At 39.9% G+C, this 23173-nt stretch overlaps 1 protein-coding gene across 8 annotated transcripts in view; it reads right to left on the minus strand.

Moving 5' to 3' along the window:
- Positions 1-257: 257 nt before the first annotated feature.
- The window catches only part of dnmt3ab (DNA (cytosine-5-)-methyltransferase 3 alpha b), a 55977-nt gene continuing 33061 nt past the window's right edge, over positions 258-23173 (minus strand). For 7 of the 8 annotated variants that reach the window (XM_017694470.2, XM_017694471.2, XM_017694467.2 and 4 more), the window contains 17 exons: positions 21108-21446; positions 20037-20195; positions 19803-19910; positions 19127-19283; positions 18568-18717; positions 18327-18371; positions 17166-17245; positions 16661-16773; positions 13131-13314; positions 12363-12447; positions 11669-11814; positions 8837-8927; positions 8374-8522; positions 7739-7824; positions 7490-7559; positions 7230-7348; positions 258-3533 (listed from right to left, as the gene is read on the minus strand). In XM_017694470.2, coding sequence (XP_017549959.1) covers positions 3392-3533; positions 7230-7348; positions 7490-7559; positions 7739-7824; positions 8374-8522; positions 8837-8927; positions 11669-11814; positions 12363-12447; positions 13131-13314; positions 16661-16773; positions 17166-17245; positions 18327-18371; positions 18568-18717; positions 19127-19283; positions 19803-19910; positions 20037-20195; positions 21108-21446 — 2223 coding nt within the window. In that variant the 3' untranslated portion in view covers positions 258-3391. The remainder of the gene's footprint in view (positions 3534-7229; positions 7349-7489; positions 7560-7738; positions 7825-8373; positions 8523-8836; positions 8928-11668; positions 11815-12362; positions 12448-13130; positions 13315-16660; positions 16774-17165; positions 17246-18326; positions 18372-18567; positions 18718-19126; positions 19284-19802; positions 19911-20036; positions 20196-21107; positions 21447-23173) is intronic. The other variant, XM_017694469.2, reaches the window with a different exon arrangement.

Raw genomic sequence — 23173 nt, forward strand, 5'->3', positions numbered from 1 at the left:
TTATACCACTTTTAGTGAGAAAACCTGTGATTGGTTGATAAATAATTAATTAGATCATTAGACAATTTGTATACAGATGATTTGTATACAGAATTATGGAACCTGATAGGAGTTCCCATGTTTTTGACACTGTCATACATTTAAAAAACAGAGTCCTCATGAATAAACCTGGATATTTTTTGAGATATTTTTTGAGATTTTTGATGTTTGAGATGTAATCACCAGAAGCAAGAAAACAGGTGAAAATAACAGCTGTCTCATTTTTGCACAAAAAACAATACATTTATTCAAGTGTTCTCCAGCACAAGTACATAAGGAGCCTTTTTTCTTCGTTCTGGGCACATAACAAAAGAGAGAGGGAGGAGAGGTGGAAAATGACTGCTACATCTGCTGTATGAGCTGATCTCGAAAGGAGAAGGCTTGAAAACAGTTATGACACAGAAGAGGTCACACAAAATCAACAGTGTCACTGAGATATATATATAGAGAACCTGTTACGAAAGCAAACAAATAGGCCACAGTAGCCAAAAATATATAAAATAAAACTGATCTTAAAAAAAAAAAAAAAAAAAAAAACAAAGATGGAGGGCTGGATATATGGCATGGAATGTAGGACTTAAAAGCAATGCTGCCTGGATATTAAGCAAGTACATGTTAACAGCAAAAGTTATTACAATTTTTCTCTTACTTCCTAATATGAGTACATGATTTTCCCACAGATAAGCACCAACTACAGCAATGTCTATTCTAAAACAATATAAGAATCTTTTCATCATTATCATTTTTTTTTCAAGTACAAAGTTAAAATGCCTTTGTTAATATATTTATATGAGAGAGTAAAATAATAGTGCTTTTCCAATACTACAAGGAACATAAAAACAGTCATTGTCAAGACAAGTTTATTTCTCTTCCAAATAATATAGTTTTTTCTCAATTAGATAAAATGTTTAGCACCTTAGGAAACACCTACAATCCCCCTTTTATTACTTATAAAAGAATTAAACGCAAATAAAAACAGACTTTTTGTATGTAGGGCTGTGCAGTAAAAGATGGAATTTTCCATCTACTGTTAAGATCACTTGGCAAATTCATTCTTTTTGCTTTCCTTGTTCAACACACGACATATAAATATGAAACACAAAAGACCAGCAGTCTTCCCACCCCACTGCTCTATAGCTTATGTCAATTTCTCATGTCGCAATTTTGTCAATTACCCCTCTCTTTGCATTTGGAGACTTTTTTTTTTGATTCCATGATATATATTAGCAAAGAATTATATTTGTACATCTCATAGGTCATTTTAAAACAGTCAAAAACAGCAACAGACATATTCTATGTACAAAATGTACAAAAAATATGGGCATTGATATCATCTGAATGTAAGAAAGGAGTTACTGCAGAACAGTAAGCAAGATTAAGGTATGTATGCAGTGCAATGCCTTAAATAAAAGAAAGAAATCTAATTTGTTTCTGTAAAACATCATATGATAGTTTGCCAATGACCAGATCTGTGCTAAGTACAATAATTTAAATGCACATAGACTTTTACTAGAATTCTAAACAACTTCACAAATTTCCAAAAGCCGCCAATAATACAGGCCTACCTTGTTAAGTAGAGTACATTAGTCAGTTTAGCCTTGCAAACACAATTTAGATTCCTTTAATAGGTATATGCTCCTTAAATGGCCACATGCTTTGACGTGATCCAAACAACCGCAGAACTAATAGGGAGAGACTAGACATCGCTAATGACAACACGAGAGAAGCATCCGTCAAATGGCATATCTAGCAAAAGGTACTTTTAGGCTCATATACGCACGACACTGGGAGCAGACAGTACTTAATGTGGATTATGACGAAGCACCACTGTAGCAGATCAGGGTGGCATTTTGATTTAACCCCGATTCACCACCAGAACGACAGGTGAACTTCCCCCTAACCTATGAACCCATTCTTTTCACATCTATTGGCACAGCCCTACTGTACAGAAAAAAGGATTACCTCATACAATGGTAAAGAGAGTTTCACATCATAGAACATAACTAAAGAAAAAATAAAACAAAACAAAGCTAAAAAAATTCACAAGAGTCAAGAAGAAATATTCAAAAATATCAACGGAAATAAAAAGAAGTATACATATACAAAAGTGCTTGATATTGTTGGTAACACAGCACAAAAAATCGCTATAAAAAGGTAGAAGAACATTGTGAAGCCGCACCTTTTTTTTAAGTTTGCACCTGACTGAGGATAGCCTGCGAGGGGCACTAGAGAGGGGGGTCCAGCAGGCCAAGAGCAAACCCGACGCTGCCCACCCTGTGGCCGCCGCGCACGCTGAGAGTTGTACAGTAATGATTCTGGCCTGTGTGACGCTAGAAAAAAAGTAGCTCAGCACAGCCGTTGATCTCAAGGTATGGATGACAAAAAAACATCACGGCCCATGTGGCAGGCCAGCACACTCTGTGTGCGAGTGTGTGTGTGTGTGTGTGTGTGTGTGTGTGTGTGTGTGTGTGTGTGTGTGTGTGTATGTGTGTCTGTGTGTGTGTCTGTGTGTGTTTATGGACGCAGGAACGGACCTCAGTGACTGCAAGGCTGAGGAGTTGGAGTAGAGCACCAGTAAGGTATTGTATAAAAGACTGTAAAAAATACAAAATGAGATGTGGCAGACCTGGCTTTGACGAGTCCTCGTTTGAAGTTTAGCGTCACTTTTTTTTTTAACCTGGCTAACGGTCTAAAGACGACCCCATCCGGTTTTGAAGTAGTAGCACCACATGAGTTGCAATGTTTTTCACCACCTTGAAGCACCATATTGTCACCTATTACAGTAGTACCTTTTATTACCTTCAGTTAGTGTATAGAAACTGTAAACAAAGAGGTATTTGTGATGTAGTGTTTTGGATTGGTTAAGACAGAGCTCCCCTGACACTGAAGAGAAAGACACCTTTTCTTGTGTTTGTAGTTTTGTTTTTTGTTTTTGCTCTTGCCAAGGCTCAGTCGCTGGAGAAGAGAAAAAAGTGAGCGATGTAACGGCCCAAAAACCCAGCCCAGTTACTTAACGTCAAACTCTGTAACTTATGCCGGTGAAATGAACAATCTACTACTTTTCCATCGTTTGCTTTCTCGCTTTTGTCTCTCAGTGCCTTGATAGGAGGCCCCATCTCAAGTATAGCTTGCACACATAAATCAGTTCAAATTCTGGATAACACTGCTAAAAAGTAAAATGAATTGAATAAAAAAAACAATTAAATAGAATAAAAAAAGAGTCAAATTTTTTTTGAAAACAAAAGAAATACCATGAAATACCTACTTTGATGTTTATGCTGTAAATAATATACAAGGCTCTTGTTATTTCATACATCAGTTTGGGTTTCTCTTCTCCTCACTGCGTTGGGGTTCACACACAGGCGAAGTACTCTTTGAGTGGTGCAAACAAGTGGCGGATGACTGGGACGCTCCAAGAACGGCCCAGTAGCCTCTGTCTGGCCAGCCGGCTCATGTTGGACACATCTGTGTAGTGGACAGGGAAGCCAAACACCCTGGAGTCCACAAATCAGAAAGAGAAGGACAACAACAATTAGATTAAATGGATTTAAACAAAAAGATTTTCTTCAAACTCAGCAATTCTCTTTTAAGTTTTTCTCAGTCATTAATACCACAGAATCTTGCTCATAGCCAATGCTACTTTCATTATGTGGACTTAAATAATATTTCATTTGAAAGTCATACTGCTGAGGCTGAAGAAAGGACTAGATGTGCTAGGCCTCTGTACCAGGTTTCAGGTGCAAATAAGACACTGGCCTTTACTCATCAAAGTTGCATTAAAAAAGAGCACAGATTCGGTCTTTAATGACATACACTGCTCAAAAACACAATATAACTCCAAGTAAATCAAACTTCTATGAAATCAAACTGTCCACTTAGGAAGCAACACTGATTGACAATCAATTTCACAGCTGTTGTGCAAATGGAATAGACAACAGGTGGAAATTATTGGCAATTAGCAAGACACACTCAATAAAGGAGTAGTTCTGCAGGTGGGGACCACAGACCACTTCTCAGTACCGATGTTTTCTGGCTGATGTTTTGGTCACTTTTGAATGTTGGTGGTGCTTTCACACTCGTGGTAGCATGAGACGGACTCTACAACCCACACAAGTGGCTCAGGTAGTGCAGCTCATCCAGGATGGCACATCAATGCGAGCTGAGGCAAGAAGGTTTGCTGTGTCTGTCAGCGTAGTGTCCAGGGGCTGGAGGCGCTACCAGGAGACAGGCCAGTACACCAGGAGACGTGGAGGAGGCCGTAGGAGGGCAACAACCCAGCAGCAGGACCGCTACCTCCGCCTTTGTGCAAGGAGGAACAGGAGGAGCACTGCCAGAGCCCTGAAAAATGACCTTCAGCAGGCCACAAATGTGCATGTGTCTGCACAAACGGTTAGAAACCGACTCCATGAGGATGGTATGAGGGCCCGACGTCCACAGATGGGGGTTGTGCTCACAGCCCAACACCGTGCAGGACGCTTGGCATTTGCCAGAGAATTGCCGGACTGGCAAATTCGCCACTGGCGCCCTGTGCTCTTCACAGATGAAAGCAGGTTCACACTGAGCACATGTGACAGATGTGACAGAGTCTGGAGACGCCGTGGAGAGCGATCTGCTGCCTGCAACATCCTTCAGCATGACCAGTTTGGCAGTGGGTCAGTAATGGTGTGGGGTGGCATTTCTTTGGAGGGCCGCACAGCCCTCCATGTGCTCGCCAGAGGTAGCCTGACTGCCATTAGGTACCGAGATGAGATCCTCAGGCCCCTTGTGAGACTATATGCTGGTGCGGTTGGCCCTGGGTTCCAATGCTAGACCTCATGTGGCTGGAATGTGTCAGCAGTTCCTGCAAGATGACGGCATTGGAGCTATGGACTGGCCTGCCCGTTCCCCAGAGCTGAATCCGATTGAGCACATCTGGGACATCATGTCTCGCTCCATCCACCAACACCACGTTGCACCACAGACTGTCCAGGAGTTGGCGGATGCTTTAGTCCAGGTCTGGGAGGAGATCCCTAAGGAGACCATCCGCCACCTCATCAGGAGCATGCCCAGGCATTGTAGGGAGGTCATACAGGCACGTGGAGGCCACACACAATACTGAGCCTCATTTTCACTTGTTTTAAGGATATTACATCAAAGTTGGATCAGCCTGTAGTGTGTTTTTCCACTTTAATTTTATGTGTGACTCCAAATCCAGGCCTCCATTGGTTAATAAATTTGATTTCTTTTGATGATTTTTGTGTGATTTTGTTGTCAGCACATTCAACTTTGTACAGAACAAAATATTCAATGAGAATATTTCATTCATTCAGATCTAGAATGTGTTATTTGAGTGTTCCCTTTATTTTTTTGAGCAGTGTACTAATAAAATTTTCTTATGGTGTGGAAACTAGTGGAGATTTGAGCATAAATGAGGCACCAGCTTAGGTGCGTGATATCAAGCACAAGCCCACCAGGCCTCATGTGCACGAAGCACACCTTAATCCACGCATATGGGAGAGAGACAATAAAACGACACAATTTAGCGTTAATTTAGTGTTAAAATTATGATAGCTGTAAAAAATAAAATGTAAAATAAACAAAATGTCTGTTTTTTTTTTAAGACCACAGAATGATGTGATTATGCAATGTGATTATTTTCCTAAAATATAAAAACCAAATTGGATTTTTTTTGGGCAGTGTCAGTAATATAAAACAAAAACATATGTAACGTCTTTAAATGGTACATGGAATAGGATTTGTTTACATCAATGTGCATCTGAAATAAGTACACCCACTTTTGTATTGGACTGCTATGTGCACAAATGATTTGTATTATTGCTGTTTTCTATTTTTATTCAGATTTTTGGTATTCTAGATTATACTGATAAGAGTCATAAGACAGTTAACCACAAATGAAGCAATTTTTCAGGCTGTGAAACTATTGCACTCAAATTTACGCAATGCAAGTTTGATCGCATAGATATGTCAAAAATGAAACTGACTACAAAACTGTGAGCATTCATTTTACGATCCAGATTCCTTTACAACTTTGATGAATTAGGGTCAGAATTATATACATTTTTCTCTTATAAAACTAGATGTTTATAAGCAGTAGCACAAAATTACATCCCTGTAGACTGCATAGCAGGAATGAACTTAAAAACCTAAATGAAAAATGTAACTACTCCTGAATCTCTTGTAAACATGCTTCCTCCCATCCCACAGTGGTGCTGCAGTAGCCTTGAGATTAAGATTTCCTAGTGTAAAAAAAAGGAAAACCTCCTTCTGATGATGTATTTTGAAGGTGGTAGATACTTTCAAAACACTATAACTGCTCTAGAGCAGACATTTCAGGGTGGGTTTTATTAGCTGGGAAATGCAGAAAAGCACTCAGCTAACATTACTGCTAGCAAGCCTATGGTAACAAACTTCAGATCATCATAACAACGGAGTGTTACTCTGTAATGTTCCATGTTTCTTCTTGATGATGCTTTTGCAATACTGCAACTGGATATGATCATGCCAATAATTAAATTAAATTGAGAGAATGGAACAAATTGAAATTGAGAGAAATCACATGGGACTTCTCAGATGAGTAAGGCATCCTGCTAGTTATCATACCTTAATTTGACTTACATGGCTGATTATAGCAATGTAATTTGACCTTGACATCCATTTTGTGCTAAGACACAATCATTCTTTATGATCTTGTTAGCAGCAGGCTAAGCTAGCAGTCAGGACTGGTTGACGCCATATTTGAATAATACATGCTAGGTTTTGTAGTGACAAAATATGAAAACATGAAAGCAATATACATTTTTTTATATTGCATATACAATTCTGTTCTGCACATTTTCACACATGTACAATTGCCAGTGAGCCTTAAAGAATTTACTCAGTTCAAAGAAGTAACTCAGATTCTAGCCTCTCAACTGGCATTGATTTTTATTAGAAAAACAAAATAGCATAAAATAATTGTAAACGTTAAAGCACATGGCCCATAGTCCATAAACAGGACTAACCACTAACCCATGAACATAGAAATATTAAATTCAATGTCATGGAAAATAAACCTTTACCTCATTTAGAATACTACTCAAAAGTCTATCATTATGTGCACGATATCACAGATTTTTCAGATTTCTGTTCAAGTGAGGGCCTGTTCTAACATTTCTATCATGCTGAGGCTTTGTATGAACATAGTCTCATACCTCTCCATCTCAGTGCACCACAGGATGTCCTCTTTTTCATTCATGTAAACAGGGAAGTGCTGGTCTTTGCCCTGCTTTATGGAATTTGACCGAGTGGTGATGGTCCTCAATTTATCAAACTGGAAAACATGTGCAAATTATTTACTGCAGTGTAAGTGTTACTGCAGTGTATTTACTGCAGTTTTGGTGGTATATATCAGTTTGTCACTTCATCAGTATATTGCAAAATCAGTGTTAGTATACTTTTGTGGCAGTTTTACCTTAGCAGTCCTGCCGTGTTCCAGACAGCCTTGAAGATCCAGTTTGTCAGAGTTCATGGCAGTCAGCGGTCTATAACGAGAAAAAACAGAAATGTGAAATAAAGAAAGAGAAACAAAGAAAAAGAGAGATAGTGAGAGAGATGCACTCTATTTTCTAGTGAATAAAATTAATGAATTATGGTAAGGTACCATGCAGGATGAAAGGAGGGAAAGGTTAGAAGTGGCCTCCCTCATCATTCTCAAACCAACCTGTTCATGCCAGGAAGGTTACCCCAGAAGTAGCGGGCACGATGTGCAGCAGACACTTCCTTGGCATCTATCATCACGGGGTTGCACTGTTTGGTGGAATATACAGCATGTCAGCTGCAATGATACATCTAGCAATGATACATATTGTGATTCATAATTGTGCTATTGTAGCAATGATTCATAATTGTGAAAACACACCTCTGCTGCTAAGTCTGGTAATGTAGATCAATTTTTTTTTATTTAAAGGGCTAGGGCACAGTATCACAGTAACCACCCAAGAACATAACAATTAGCCATAAATTAATATCACCCTTTCATGGCTAATGCCAATGGCAAGCACTTCTTCTCTGTGTATAAATCATTTGACATTAGATATATTGGTGTTCCTAACTTCTTCACTCAAAAAAATGTCTAGTTAGTCTTGAGTTAACACTAGGTAGTAGGTCTAAAAGTCTTCCACTTGATGGCAGCAAAACATCATTAGGTTGTTGTTAGCATACACTTCATATAATTCCTCTAACACAGAATGCATTTCCCAAAACACCAGTAACTATTACTCTTGTGTGAGCAAATGTGAGGTTAATCCACAGTCACTAATCTGTGCTTCTCTAAATGTAAGGAAAAGGAAAACACACCTCTAAAAAGCGAGAGATGTCCCTCTTGTCACTGACACCCATGGCCACTACATTCTCAAAAAGCCAGAAGAACGGCCTCTCGTCTCCTTCTTTAGGACGAGCTTCATGTAAAAGCCGGTAAAACTCAAAGAACAGCCGACCAGTGCCCTCTGAGTGTGATTGAGAATGTGTGTGTGCAAAGAAGAAAGTGAGGGAGAGATAAAAAAAAAAAAAAAGAGTGCACAGTCATATCCCTTAACACAAACAATGGCATCTTATGGTGCATTGCAAAGTCATGACCCACATCAGTAGAAACTAGCAACATGCCAAACTAGTAACAAACCCATTAAAATTATCATAATAATAACAGCAATAATGGTGATAATGATAATAATAATAACAATAATAATAATAATTAATAAAGAAAAAATAAATGAAAATAAAATAAACACTGCAGGCAATTTTGCATGCAATCACATTTTACCATAGAGACCTTTCCGTGCTGGATTAACTATGGACAGATCATTACAAGGGCTTCCACCTATGACAAGATCAAAAGGCCCCCACTCTTGTATCTGTGGAAAAAGAGAGAGAGACAGAGTGAGAGAGAGAGAGAGACAGACAGACAGACAGACAGAGTCAATAAATAAACAAAATATAAAAAAATGGCATATATTCAATAACCAATACTCTAATCACACTCTTTGTTAAGTGGTGAAACAGTTTGTCTAGCTAAATTCTAGCTAGTCAAAAGTAGCACACACAAGCAGTTGCTAGGTCTGTACATTATGACAATAACAAGCCTTTTTGGAGCAGGATAGTCACAATATCCAGTCATTCCTTTGGTACTGCTGACATGTTATTACCCACAGGCTTCTACACAAGCTAGCTAGCATGCATTTAGTTATAGCTGTATTTATCACTGAGAACAAATGAAAAAGTGTGCTGGCAAGCAAGCTCTCCTGAGTAGTAAGAAAACTGCACTGGGCTTTAAGACCACCATGGCCAAGTTTGGTGAGCACTCCAATAGAAAGAAGTGTTTGAGCAGTTTAAAACCATGAACATGTAGAATTTGTAATTGTATTTTTAAAGATGGTTAAGACTGGTGGTTAAAAGAGAATAAATATGAATGAATTTAATTTCTAATTAAGTTCTAGTATATGGTACATGCTCAGAGAGACAATCAGAGAGACTTTTGTTTTAGAAGCAGGCTAAAATGCTTGCATCTCTACCAGAGCAGGGAACTGAACCCTATCACCCCCAAACAGACCTAAGGCATTGACCACCACACTAAGTACAAGGAATATATGTAACACATAGGCCTGTGCCCAGTGACAGATAATAAAGTTAGCACAGTAACATCCCCCTGTGACAGTGAAAGCTCATTTACTGTCAGTTAAAATAATAATTGATTTATTTCATGCAAACCATAGAAAGACAACAGTATTCCAATACGTAAATATAATTGGCTGGACTCACTGTGTGCTGGACTAATACTTCCACATGTAAACTCTAACTGGTTGAACTCAATGTGTGAAGATATTAGGGGTGGGAATCTCTAGACACCTCACAATTCAATTTGATTACGATTCAGAGGGCTGCGATGTGATTATAAAATGATCATCAATGCATCCTGATGCATCTTTTTTTTCTGTACAGGATTTCTATTTTTCTACTGTCTCAGGACTTGGTACTTTTAAAGCAAAGTATTTGTAATGATCTATAATTAATTTACATCCAATATCTTTTATTAATAAATCAAATGGAAGTGATGTAGCAAGTGAACTAGAAGGCTCTCATTCACTGCTATTGCTTGGAGCACATGAGACGCTGCTGCTGCTCATCTGCGATAAAATGCGCAGTTATGGTAAAATAAGACCCAATGGTGGTGGATGTCCACACAGCACTTCACAGCCGTCCTGCCCGTTTTTTTTTTTTTTGTTTTTTTGGTGATTTTATAACTTATGCTTTGGTCTCGTTGTAGAGAGTCAGGGGTCACTGTGTCAGTAAAATCGAAACGGGACGTGTGCAACGGCCGAGACTCAGACTGCAGGTCACCTAGCAACGATGTGTTATTTACATTTATGAGCACCTTAGCTTGTTTCCTGGCATGTTAAATCTATAACAAGACACTGTCAAACACTAAAAAGGTGCAAAGATGAAGCCGCTTCTCTTTTAAATTTTCCCTTTCCACCTTAAATGGTGTCGCATTTGCATTCAGTGCCTCAGTCAGAATTTAAGGTGGAACGGGAACACTGGAGCGTCTTCACAAAACGACTTCAGTCTCGTAAAACAGTTGAACGTTGAGAGACATTTTACAAGAAACTGATGTAACATTACTGTAGAGGAAAGGTTTTCTGGCGGAGACAGGAGGAAAGTGGCTATAGCTAAAACTTAAAGCAGAGCAAAGTAAGTCCGTGTTTTCGTTTATAGTTTTAACCTAACTTATACTTGGACATTATCACACACTGAGACATACTGGACATAAATGTTGTGGCTGCCAAGGTGGTTTGATTTTTGTTAAAAGGACAAAATGGCTCTTCTTAATATTTGGGTTGTGACTCCTGATCTAAAATGTCTTTTAATGCAGAGGGAGCTGGTTGGATTTTCAGATTTCCAGTGTTTCTGTTACGTGCACCTCACAGAGTGTCCGGGCGCTGCACTTCCGCACTTCCAGGCTCCACCTTTTGCGTTCCCTCAACATTACGCAATAAATTAAATATTTAGAAAATCGAGTTTTGACATTTATGAATCGAATCAGAATTGTTCATGTCCACATCGCGATGCAGCTAAGAATAGTTTTTTTCCTGCACCCCTAGCAGATATCATATCATGTCTGTACAAAATGTTTTTAGGACACCCTCACACCATAGCATTCATTCAATCATTGAGGGGAATCAATTTATTCTTAGAGAATACAAAAGATAATATTTGACAGAATATTAAAAAAATAAATTCTTTGATACTTGCAGCACTACAAAAACGTACTTGCATACTGTTGCTGTATAAAAAAAAACATATATTTCCAAAATCATATTTCCAAAACATTACAGTAATGTACATTAAAATAAATTTAATGCATGTTAGTGTAATGAGATTATATTGTATATTATATTGTGAGATTACATTGCAAGTAATTTTCAACCATTTCTATTGTTCAAACCATCCCTAAACATTTAAAGAATGTAAAGGGCAACCAGTACTTTCAAATGGTGTTAAAAAAAAAAAAAGGACAAAAATGGATGAAATGATGACAACCATATACAGTAGAACCACTCAGCTGATTCAAAAGTAAACATCCAACAAGTTAACTTACATGCTTGCGTGTGACGTTCCTCACGTCGCCAACATACATGATGCGCCCCTGGTGTCGCACAATACCCACAGTGATGGAATCCTCACACACCTCAGATGCCACATAGCGCTCCACCTGAATGCCCAACTCCTTCAGCACCAGTAGTCCTATACAGACACACCCATTTGTATGTAAACATACATACATACATACATACATACATACATACATACATACATATATATATATATATATATATATATATATATATATATATATACACACACACACACACATACACTTTGAGAGCACAGCTTCCAAAAACCATTGAGGTGACTGGAAGCATTATAGTAATACCTAGGGTATTTCATAGTATATCTTTGTCACATGTTGTCAGGGTACTTTTACGTATAAAGCCCAATCGTATTTAATGAAGCACTTTTGTGTACAGATGTCATCATTACTTTAAGGACTAGTAACACGTCATCAGACTATAAGAACCATAGTGTGAAAAACTAATTTCTTATGTATACTGTTTCTTAATGCTGAACATGATCTGTTGGAAAAATGTGAACCTGAAGAGTCCTGTCAATGGGCAACCTCCATATTCCATATACACTGAGCTCTAAAAGCTTGAATGGCTGTAATGTGATCAGCTCTGCTGAGACATTTCTTGCTGAGAGCATGAAAACGAGAGGGTGGGGGTTATTCTAACCTGTGGCGATGCCGTCAAAGAGTGATAGGACGCGAATGGGTTTTCTCTTCTCTGCCAAAACTGGAGGATATAGCTTTGGAGGTTCCTTGGAGAAGAGAAAGTGAGAGCAAAATACAGGAGAGGGACGGAGAGAGTGAGACACAGAAGTCAGTAATGAAAGAGCATCTGTCTGTACATATTTTCTGAATGTAATAAAAGAGCCCTACAAAGTAAGCCACTTCAATGACAAGGCTCCATTGTTAAGTGTAACTGGTAACAGACAAGTGGTCAGTTTTTTTAACCATAAATTTGTGATAATGTAAAATACACACTTGAATAGTCCAGCCTACACCACTGCAGTGCCAGAAGACCAAAAAACATTTCCTAAAGGTCCATAAAGAAGTGTTCTCTTAACCGCATGGGTGGTACTCCAGCAACCACATGTTAATCCTGTTAGCAAAGGTTCTTGTTTGCCAAGACAGTATGTTGTTTAGGCTTGCCTTCTAATGCGCTGCGTGCTGTGAACTGACAACTATTCAGCATTTCTTCTCCCTCACTGGCTGTCATCCCAACACACTCCTACTTTTTCCACACTGTCCAAATATTGAGAAGCTACCACATTACATAATATAGTTCTCAAGGACCCCTGTCATGGATTTGTGTGTAATTTATTAAATGCCACATTTTCTACCAAAGACAATGGACAAAGCTGTGCTGTAATGGTCCTTAGCAATTACCATGATACATTTTTCATGTGAAAACTTGTGTTGTTGGCCATGCGCCACTTACAAAGTCTTGGTCATGGTTGTTGGCAAAGAAGTGTTGCAGCCGGCTAGGCCAATCGGCCCGGCGCTCCAGCAATCCGTACTGGGGCTTTTGGCCGCACATGTAGCAGTTCCACGGGTCTTCTTTTATAGCTGCCTGCGCCGCCCCCGGCCCCACCAGCAAATCCACACACTCCACACAGAAACACCTGCACAAAGCACAACAGTCATCTAAGCTAATACATACTGACAAAGCTATTTAGACTATGACACATTGTAATGAACATTAAGTATCCATTATGACAACAGCAACACTGTGTTAGCAGCTTAATGTTAAAATTAAATGTTTTGTATGAACTACTTTTTATAAAAAGCAAGATATTCTACAACACATGATTTAAAGAAAGGAAACAGAATTATATATTTAATTCACTGGGTCATACTCAAAGCAGTGCAAAATGCCTTTAAACTGGCCAGTTAATGTAATCGATTTGTGAAACATCAAATTTCCACAGTTTTTCTCAAAATGTGAATCAGGTAAGATATGCATAGGCAAAAGAAGAGCTAGATACATTTTTTTTATCTCTCTAAAGTATTTTGTTCCATTTATATAGATAATAACATGTCATACTGAGGGTCTGATGTAGTAGTGGGCAGTATGGCCAGAACTGTGTATCAAATGCATAAAAACATTATAATACTAGCCAGCAAAATGGTGCTAAATGTTTCACATCATAATTTGTATAGGTCTGTTCAAAATTTGTTTCACTTTAAATGGGGGAACATGAATGTCACTGTTGCACCATTAAAGCTAGAACAATAATTTTGAATAAGACCCAATCGGCTTTGTTGAATTTCTCCCAATGTACTCATACGTTCCATATACCTGCGTCTCTGACTGCCAGATATTGCTAGTATGTGGAAAATTTTACAGTCATTCACGCTTCAGTACGCATCTGTCAGTGGCTTCTTGCACACAACTGACCTAGTCAGGCACCTTCTCATGTGGCATGACAGGAAGCATGGCAATTGCTCTGGTGTTCATGTTAGGCAAAGGGTAACTTAAAAAAACTGGCCATTCCTACATGGATGCTGCCTTGAAAAACAAAGAGAACTACTTCAAATGCAACAGACTAAACATTGAGAGATGAGGATCTGCTGTGTGATCATTTTACTTAGTTTAGTGGCATACCAGTATAAGGGTTATAACTCGCACATAAATAAGAATCTAAGCTGCGTAACACTAGCCTGATGTACTGATTCATGACATGAATCTAAACACATGGACTTTGTGTGGAAAAATGTGGAAACGTGTTTTATTACATGACCATAAAAGCAAAAGCATGGGAAAATGCAAAATGTACTTTTCTTCTTCATGCATATCCATTTGAGGGAGGATTGCGTAAAAATATGGGGGGATTGCACAAAAATGGGTGGAAACATTACATGTGTGGCGTATTTATATATTTCACTTGATTTCCTCATTTTTAAGCAGTTCACAGCAGCAGCTTTTTTGCACTGATTTTCCTTGTTAATCTTTTGCTTCTTAAGAGACTTCGTTAACAATGGCAGCAGTCAATGCACGTACAGCAAGGCACAACCCTCCCATATACACTATATTGCCAAAAATATTCACTCATTCGTCCAAATCATTGAATTCAGGTGTTCCAATCACTTCTATGGCCACAGGTGTGCACCTAGGCATGCAGGCTGCTTCTACAATTATCTGTGAAAGAATGGGTGGCTCTCATGAGCTGAGTGAATTTCAGCATGGTACCGTGATAAGATGCCACCTGTGCAGTTGTGAAATTTCCTTGGTAATAAATATTCCACAGTCAACTGTCAGTGGTATTGTAACAAAGTGGAAATGATTGGGAACAATAGTAACTCAGCCAAAGTGGTAGACCATGTAAAATGACAGAGCAGGGTGCATAGTGGGCAGAGATGGCAAACTTTCTGCAGAGTCAATCGCTACAGACCTCCAAACTTCATGTGGCCTTCAGATTAGCTCAAGAACAGTATGTAGAGAGCGTCATGGAATGGGTTTCCATGGTCGAGTGGCTTACAAGCCTTACATTAACATGCACATTGCAAAGCGTCAAATGTAGTGGGGTAAAGCATCGCCACTGGTCTCTAGAGCAGTGGAGGCGTGTTCTCTGGAGTGATGAATCACGCTTCTCCGTCTGGCAATCTGATGGACGAGTCTGGGTTTGGCGGTTGCCAGTAGAACGGTACTCGTCTGACTGCATTGTGCCAAGTGTAAAGTTTGGTGGAGGGGGGATTATGATATGGGGATTTGGGCTTGGCCCTTTAGTTCCAGTGAAAGGAAGTCTTAATGCTCCGGCAGACCAAGAGATTTTGGACAATTTCATGCTCCCAACTTTGTGGGAACAGTTTGGGGATGGCCGCTTCCTGTTCCAACATGACTGCGCACCAGTGCACAACGCAAGGTCCATAAAGACATGGATGAGAGAGTTTGGTGGGTCCTGAACTCGACCTGACTGAACACCTTTGAGATGAATTAGAGTGGAGACTGCGAGCCAGGCCTTCTTGTCCAACATCAGTGTCTGATCTCACAAATACCAGTGTGGTCTGTGTTACTATTTCAGTAACTCTATTTTTTCAGCTGGAGCAAAATAGCACCCCTGTAGAATGTTTTGGTGGGAAAAAAAAAGTTTTGTCTCATGTGTGATGGCTCTGATGTGATGGCTCGATTATTTCACTGTGCCTTTTAAACCCTGCACCCAAGTTTGTGTGATAAGCTACAGTCTTAGGAAATCTTAAGTTAACTTCAATAACTGTATTGTTGGCACATGTTGTGGTTGCATCAAGGCACATTGTGCTGATCTTGCCCAAACTTTGCTGAGCCTGTGCGCATACAGCACTATCAAAAAGTTTTAGGAACCTGATAAAATTATATTTAACGTTTTTTTAGTCAGTAAGCTTTTACTTGCTCAGAACAACATTTACATTACAATTGAACTTACTGTCAATGCTTTCATTTAACTATTTCCAATCTTATGTTCATGGCAGCCCAGTAGTATTTGTAGTTATCACCAAATAACTGTTTTCACTAACAGATACTTCATTACATTCAATCAAGTGTGCTGGTGACAGAATTAATACAAATATATGTTATGGCTGGGGGCTCTGAGGATAAATCTGGAACCAAACTTACTTTCTGGAAATCTGGTTACTTTTTACTGTATTTATATATTTTTGTATTTATTGTAATGTTACACAATGTTTCACTGGAAGAAACAGTTACTGCTGAGATACATGGTTGTAAAAAATTTAGATGCCTAAGACGTGCACAGTATTGCATCTGAGAGAAATGTCAGAAAAATTGGCCATTTGAGATTACTTAGCTTTGGCATGATTACGAATGCAGGCAGTTTGCATGCTGCTAACTCAAGGACAGTTTTTGAGAAGTTTTTGTTACTGGTTAGCTTGCACATTTGAGGTCAAAATGTGGGACAAACTGTGCCAATCTGATTTTTTCAACAGACTACAACATGAATTTTAACATGAATTTAGCAGTGGATGATGATGTACCTGCAGCAGTTGTTATTTCCACACATGAGGACCTCCCTCCCTCCACAGCAGATAGTGCAGTAAGACTGGTAACCGTCGTCATCATACTGGTATGCACACTCAAGGAAACAGTTCTGTAACACAATACCATTCTGTTCTAGTGAAAAGGCTCATGCTGGTAGGAGAATGCTCAGAAGCTATGACATGACATATGGCCATTTGCGTATTTTACTACATGACCATAAAAGCAAAAGTGTTTATGCGATATAATCATGTCATAAACAGTTTCATATCAACTGAAACAACACCTGTTATAAAATCAAAGCAATAAAAAAGTGTGCTTTTGATGGATAGTGATTTCATCTGCATGCCACAGTACAAAACATTCTAGGCGTACTAGTAAAAATTTGATGAAACATAAGCAACCCAATGTGAAACAGCTTGTTGATGGCCACAGTGAATTATAAAAAATGTATTAATTCAATCAATCTATACTGGGCTCAGAAGGAATAGCTGGCTATTTTACCTTACAGCTTTGGCACATTCCTCCAATGAAAAGTGGATGCTCAAGGGAAACATTCAGTGTTCCGCAAGAGATGCAGATGTCTACAGGAAAACAGGCAGAAATCAAGGTCAGTGAGACTCCCGTGTTCAGGGGACACTGATTAAAAGACTGGGATGCATCGATACCATTTTTTCAGACCAAAAAGAGTACACGTACATATTTTTTCAAGTCTGATGCCATTATGAATTACCCACAAACTTTGAAATAAGCAGTTGTTAGTGTAAATGGGTGAAATGCAGCAGTTACATTATTAAAATCTCACCGATTTTAAGTGACATGCATTAGCTAGCCATGCTACAATATTTACCTTGGATCGAGTAGCAATCGATTGACGCAGTGGAGAAAAGATGATTTTGTTCCACATCAGAAAAGCACTTCTATACAGCTTTAAGTTAAGTAGGTTACATTTTATGGTTATGACCCTCATCTGTCTCTTTCAACAACAGTCGCTGTAGCACAGTGACAGCAAGAATGACTTCTGAGGCTAATTCATCCGAGGAGCTCACATTTCCAGTTGTTAAGACTTTTTAGATAGTTAAGCTGTAGTTGAATGTCCTCCTAAGCCAGATGTACAGTGTTTGATTTTAGAAATACTGCTTGGTGACTCACACTGTACAAAAACGCTCAGTCCATGCTATGTGAGATGCAGCTTCTACAAACAGTTCTGCCTACAGACAATTTCAAATAATGCTATAGTTTCATTCAAAATAACCACACTGTGCACTGAAATATACAAGGTAGGACAATACTCTCTATAGCCTATTTTACAAAGACACTATTAAAAAGACCATATTAAAGGTTATTCCCCACTATTATATTCAGTCAAATAGAGTAAAGTCGCATACATAAACTTTGGTAGCAAATGTTAACTTTATCCCACCTCCATTTTCGCCCGTATTAGAGAATTGGTTGTGGTTGTGTTTGTGAGTGTTCAGTAACAACCTAAAAGTGTACAGTGTAATCCGAGTAGAAACATACCAAGGCATAATGCTTAAACTGATCGACGATTTTGGGTCCAACCAAGACCTAGTCAGTACCTCTGTGTGAGCAGACCCTCAGTCCAGTGACTGTAACGGTATCAATGCATCCCTGCTCATTATAAGTTAAGACCATTGTAAATACCTTCAATGTTCCTGCACTTCTGTCGCACTTCGTAGACAAGTCTCTCTGAGAAAAAAAAAAAAAATCAGACAAGAAGGTGATTAGGGCTAGCTGACTCTTCCTGTAATTCCCCATATGACGTTTAGCATGTAGTGTTTACCCTGGAGAGTTTAGCAGATGAAGCTGATAATCCTGATTAGAGAAGAGTGTTAGTGTTTATGTAGGTGTGAACTCAGTGAACTCCATGACCCTGGTGGCTCACCTCGAGTTCTCTCGTCAACGATGTCTTTGACCTTGGGTTTCTCTGCAGTCGTGCTTTTGCGGGGCTTTTTTGTGGGCGGGGGCATGTAGGCTGCAGCTTCGGGCTCCACCCACATTTCAGGGTACACTTCCTTATATGGGTTGCGCTCCTCTAAGAAAGGCCCAGTCAGCAAAATCAGACAAAAAAGGCTAAAGGATCATATGCTGAACTACAGATTAGTTTATGAATCAGCCTGTCACTGCATAATGGCTTTAAACCAGGGGCACTTATTTCTAAGAAAGCCAGTGTGTACACAGGCTTTCAGCATAAACCTTTTCATTAGCATGTACTTCAAAAAAAGCAGAGAAGAGAAGCCACCAACTATAAAGATCCCAAAATGAATTCAACTATGTTACAGAAACCATGACAAAACAAGCCATGCTTAAGGTTATTGAATTCCCTTCGTCAGGCAAGGTGACTTAATTTCCACAGGTATGTGTTTTCACTTGTACAGGCATGTGTTTTCACCACAGGATTTCCATAACCCTTTTTAAAAAGAGAAGGTGGTTGTTATTTTTACCTTCTGGTGGCTCTAGGCCCTTGGGGCCAGTGGGTTGGAATCCTGTCATGGCCCACTCAATCATCTGCTTGTTCTGCATGTCCACCGACTTAGAGGTGTCAGTGTCGTCACTCTCAGGGCACGTGAGGAACACTTTTCCTGCTCTACTGCTGGCAACCTGCGAAGCCACAGTTAGCAACATTGGTGAGACTGGTTCAGTTTGAGAAAAAAAGTGTCCCAAGTGATCTAGCAGACGGGTGTCTAATCTTATCTGCAAAGTGTGGTGGTTGCAGGTTTTAATTTCAAACAAGCAGGAGCACATGTGATTCTAGTTAATAAATCAGTTGGTCTCAGTCTTCAGAGTGGAATGTGAACCTGCAGCCACAGCAGCCCTTCAGGGATAAAATTTGAAGCAGTTGGTATAGTATAGAGTCTAATACCGCTGCCCTTTACACAGCAGACTGGCATGTAATTCCCCATCTGGACAAGCACACCATGCTACACCAATAAGTGTCCTTGGACAAGACTCCTAACACTACATTCAATTACATCTGTAACATGATCAAATTGTAAGTCTGCAAAATGTGTAAATGTAAATAACACATTTTCAGTGGACAGCTGGCAGCAATCAACAATATAAACCGCAAAATAAGCTCTCATTTATCATCCTGTATTTACTTGGAGTTTAAAGCCATACCTGTAGCACCTCATAGATGGCTTTCTTGTACATTGGCTGTTTGTTGTAAGTTGGCTGGTGAAAGGCATTGTGGAAGGAACTCAAAGGCAATAGTTTCTCAACACAGACCTGGGAAATGACAATTCCAGCACTAAATTAAATAAGGGAAATACATTTACCTTCTACATACTTATAAAATATCAGTATCCAACACAATTTGAATACAAATCTTGCAATGTTTTTAGAAAACCCTACCACAGAGAACTTGCTGTCGCCAAACCACTTCACCCATCTTGTTCCCTCAGCAGCTCGGCTTCGTCCTGTCATCCACCAGGATACAATGCGTCCAGGCCACCAAGAGAAGCCACGCAGTTTCCCCCAAACCAGCTCGCCAATCCCAAAGCCTCGGCCATCCTGCAGCAAGTGCACAGACCTTAAGATACATTCCATACACAGAATCTCAGTGTTCTACACAGCTGTGCTGTACTTTAGCGTAGTGTTTAATGAAATGCTAAGTGCTCCACTGTTTTCCTTACAAGACCGACAGCATTTTATAACATCTTAAAGGGCTAATACTTTATTTTTTCTTTTAAATTAAAAAATACAATACAGAAAGCCATGTCAAGAGATTGTGGTGACAATACAAGTCACCACTCTAACACATCACATTAAGCACTGACAGACCGATCACAGCCGTTACATTCTATTCCAAAATTAGACACTGCAGTTCACAGTCATGCCTCACTTTCTAATTATTTCTACATTACGACAACACCAACAAGACTTCTTTTTTCACTGGGAAGTTTGACTGATATGAGCCCTGTTGTATGAAGTAATTTAGATTATTGTGCTGCTTTGCACAAAATACCACCACTGCTACTATTTGTTTCCCTCCATATATATGACACAGAGCACGAAAAATCCCAAAAGCCTTTCATACAAGACAAAACAGAGGCTCTACTAGCTATACTTTCTTAGCTGCATTGTCAAGCAGAAGCTAAGCAGATATTTGTCAGGCAGGCTAATTTATTGTAAAAAGCACTCCGTGACTTAGCTGGCTAGAGGTAGTCTATTAGTTTCAATTTAGGAATCTCAAGCTAAAGTGATGTCAGGTTAGCACTGCTGCCATTGTTTACATCATTATATAGTTTTTATCCCAGTCTTTATCATTATCTTTGTGGTCTGTCTGCAACCATGTTGTGTATGCTGCTGTCCTTGTGCAGTCTCTTTTTAAAGCAAAACATCTTGTTAGCAATACATGATGAATTGTCTCAATTTTTTTCAGTATCATCACAATCAGTATGTGATGCCCTTTTCTGTCAGTACCTCATACTCAGCCTCTGTTTCAGAGGACTTGGGAGAAGTCTTGTCTCCATCTCCTATAGGTACTGGCTCTGGGGTAGTGGCCACCGTTGGGGAAGCAGGATCCGTAGGCTGCTGTTGTTGCTGCTGCTGAGGTGGAGGTTGCTGTAGGGGAGGGGGCTGTGGTTGTGGTTGAGGTTGGGCTTTGGGAAAAGCCTGAGGCTGGGCTAGTTGTTGCTGTTGTGGTGGTGCAGGGGTCAGTGCACTGCTGATGGTGCCGCTGATTTTCTGAGGCTCGACCTCCACCTCTCCATGCTCCTCCATTGAGTTCATCCCGGAAACCTGCTTGGCCTTTTTCTCTGCCTACGGGACAGGAAGAGTAGAGAGAGAAGAGAGTAGTGGTGAAGCACAGTTAGAGGGAGTGGACTCACAACTTCCTGAAAACGGCGCAGCTCCAGGACTTCAGCAAAGATAATTATTTGCTTTGTTTACAGAATGGTAATCCCATGTTCCAAAGTAAATATTTCCAGTCCCTCTTGACAAAGAGTCAGCAACTGCAATTGAAGGAGTGAGGAGGGTCAAAGAAGCAGTAAAAATTGTGGAAACTGTGCTCCATGCTCCTGTAAAGTGAAAGGCGTTCGCGGTAACTTTGAAGCTGCAAGTTTTTCCGCTGTGGCTGAGGTGCACGGAGAACAGCGCACTGCAAAGTTCATTGAGTTTGCCAAACCTGACTCTAAGCCATTAGGTCAACAACAGAGGACACGGGCCAAGCCGTGACTTAAGCTGCTCACAGAAAATCCCCAACAGCTGCACACATTCTGCAACCTCTCTCACTCTCTCTCTCACTCTCTCTCTCTCTCTAGCTCACTCACTCACTCACACGTGAATCTCTTTCACAGCTGTACTCCCTCTACTGCTGGCATCCAACTCCGTCTCAGATTTCACTCAACACACGTGAACCTGGCCGAGACCAGTACGTAGGGAGAAGGGAAAAAAGACTGTGACCGTCCCCTTAAAAACTTTTGCTCTGTTTTTGTATCTCTCTGTCTCTCTCTCTCTCCCTCACTTGCTCGCCCGCTACATAGCCACATTCGCACAGGCCCACAAGAGGGAGCGGAGCCCAGGAGCACTGAGTGTATGTGTGTGAGAGAGGGAAGGGGTGATGATGTGGAATAGAAACATGTGGCCTCCAATCATTGAGCTCCACTGTAGTTTATAAATATCTATAGCTTCACTGGCTGGTTCAAAGCACTAAGCCATATGTTCTAGACTGTTTGACTCTGGCAGCTACTCAACAAAGGCAGTGAGTTATTGAGTTTATGAGAGTGTCTTTGTCTGTGCATCTGTAAGTGTGTTTGCACTGCATGCCTCATACCAACTTAGCCTGAAGTTACTTTACTGCACTCTTGACGCAGAGCAGATATACATGAATGGATTAGAAAATAATTTGCAGTTTAAGCCTTTATCTCAGCCAAATATTTGCTGGGGCTCCCTTTGCTGACTGAGCCTCCTAGGCATGCATCATGATTGTTCCCAATGTACACAATTTACAGTCAGAACAATGAACCAGGCAGAATCAGGAGGGATTCAGAGAAGGTAAAGAGAGCTGCCCTTGGCCTAGAAACAAAAAAAGAGAGTCAAACATCTGGAAAATACAGTTTCACTTCAAAATTCAACATAATTAATATGATTCTCCATTTTTAGGAATCAAAAAAAATATTACTGTAACCATAATGTTTAGGATAGCGGTAAGGAAGCATGTACTGCATTTTGAAATGAAGTGGATGGAGGAATCTCATCTTGCCTACTTTCTCCAGAGGGGGACAGGAAGGGGTTATTTATCTAGAAAATCAATAGAAAACTGACTCTCCCAAAAACGCCGGGAGAGGGGTGGAGCGGGACGGCTATAAGAAGTCGAGGTTTGTTTCTGGACTTTTTCCCAGTTGTAAATGCCCCTTTTCGGGGGCCTCACTGCAGAGAGAGCCTGACACTCCAAATCACGGGAGAGGAGGGGGAGGAGGGGTAGAGTGGGGAGGTTTCTGGAAGTACAGTACACTACAGTCTTTATCATTTACACACACACGCACACC

The sequence above is a fragment of the Pygocentrus nattereri genome, chromosome 10 (assembly GCF_015220715.1).
Source record: "Pygocentrus nattereri isolate fPygNat1 chromosome 10, fPygNat1.pri, whole genome shotgun sequence".
Classification (NCBI taxonomy): Eukaryota; Metazoa; Chordata; class Actinopteri; order Characiformes; family Serrasalmidae; genus Pygocentrus; species Pygocentrus nattereri.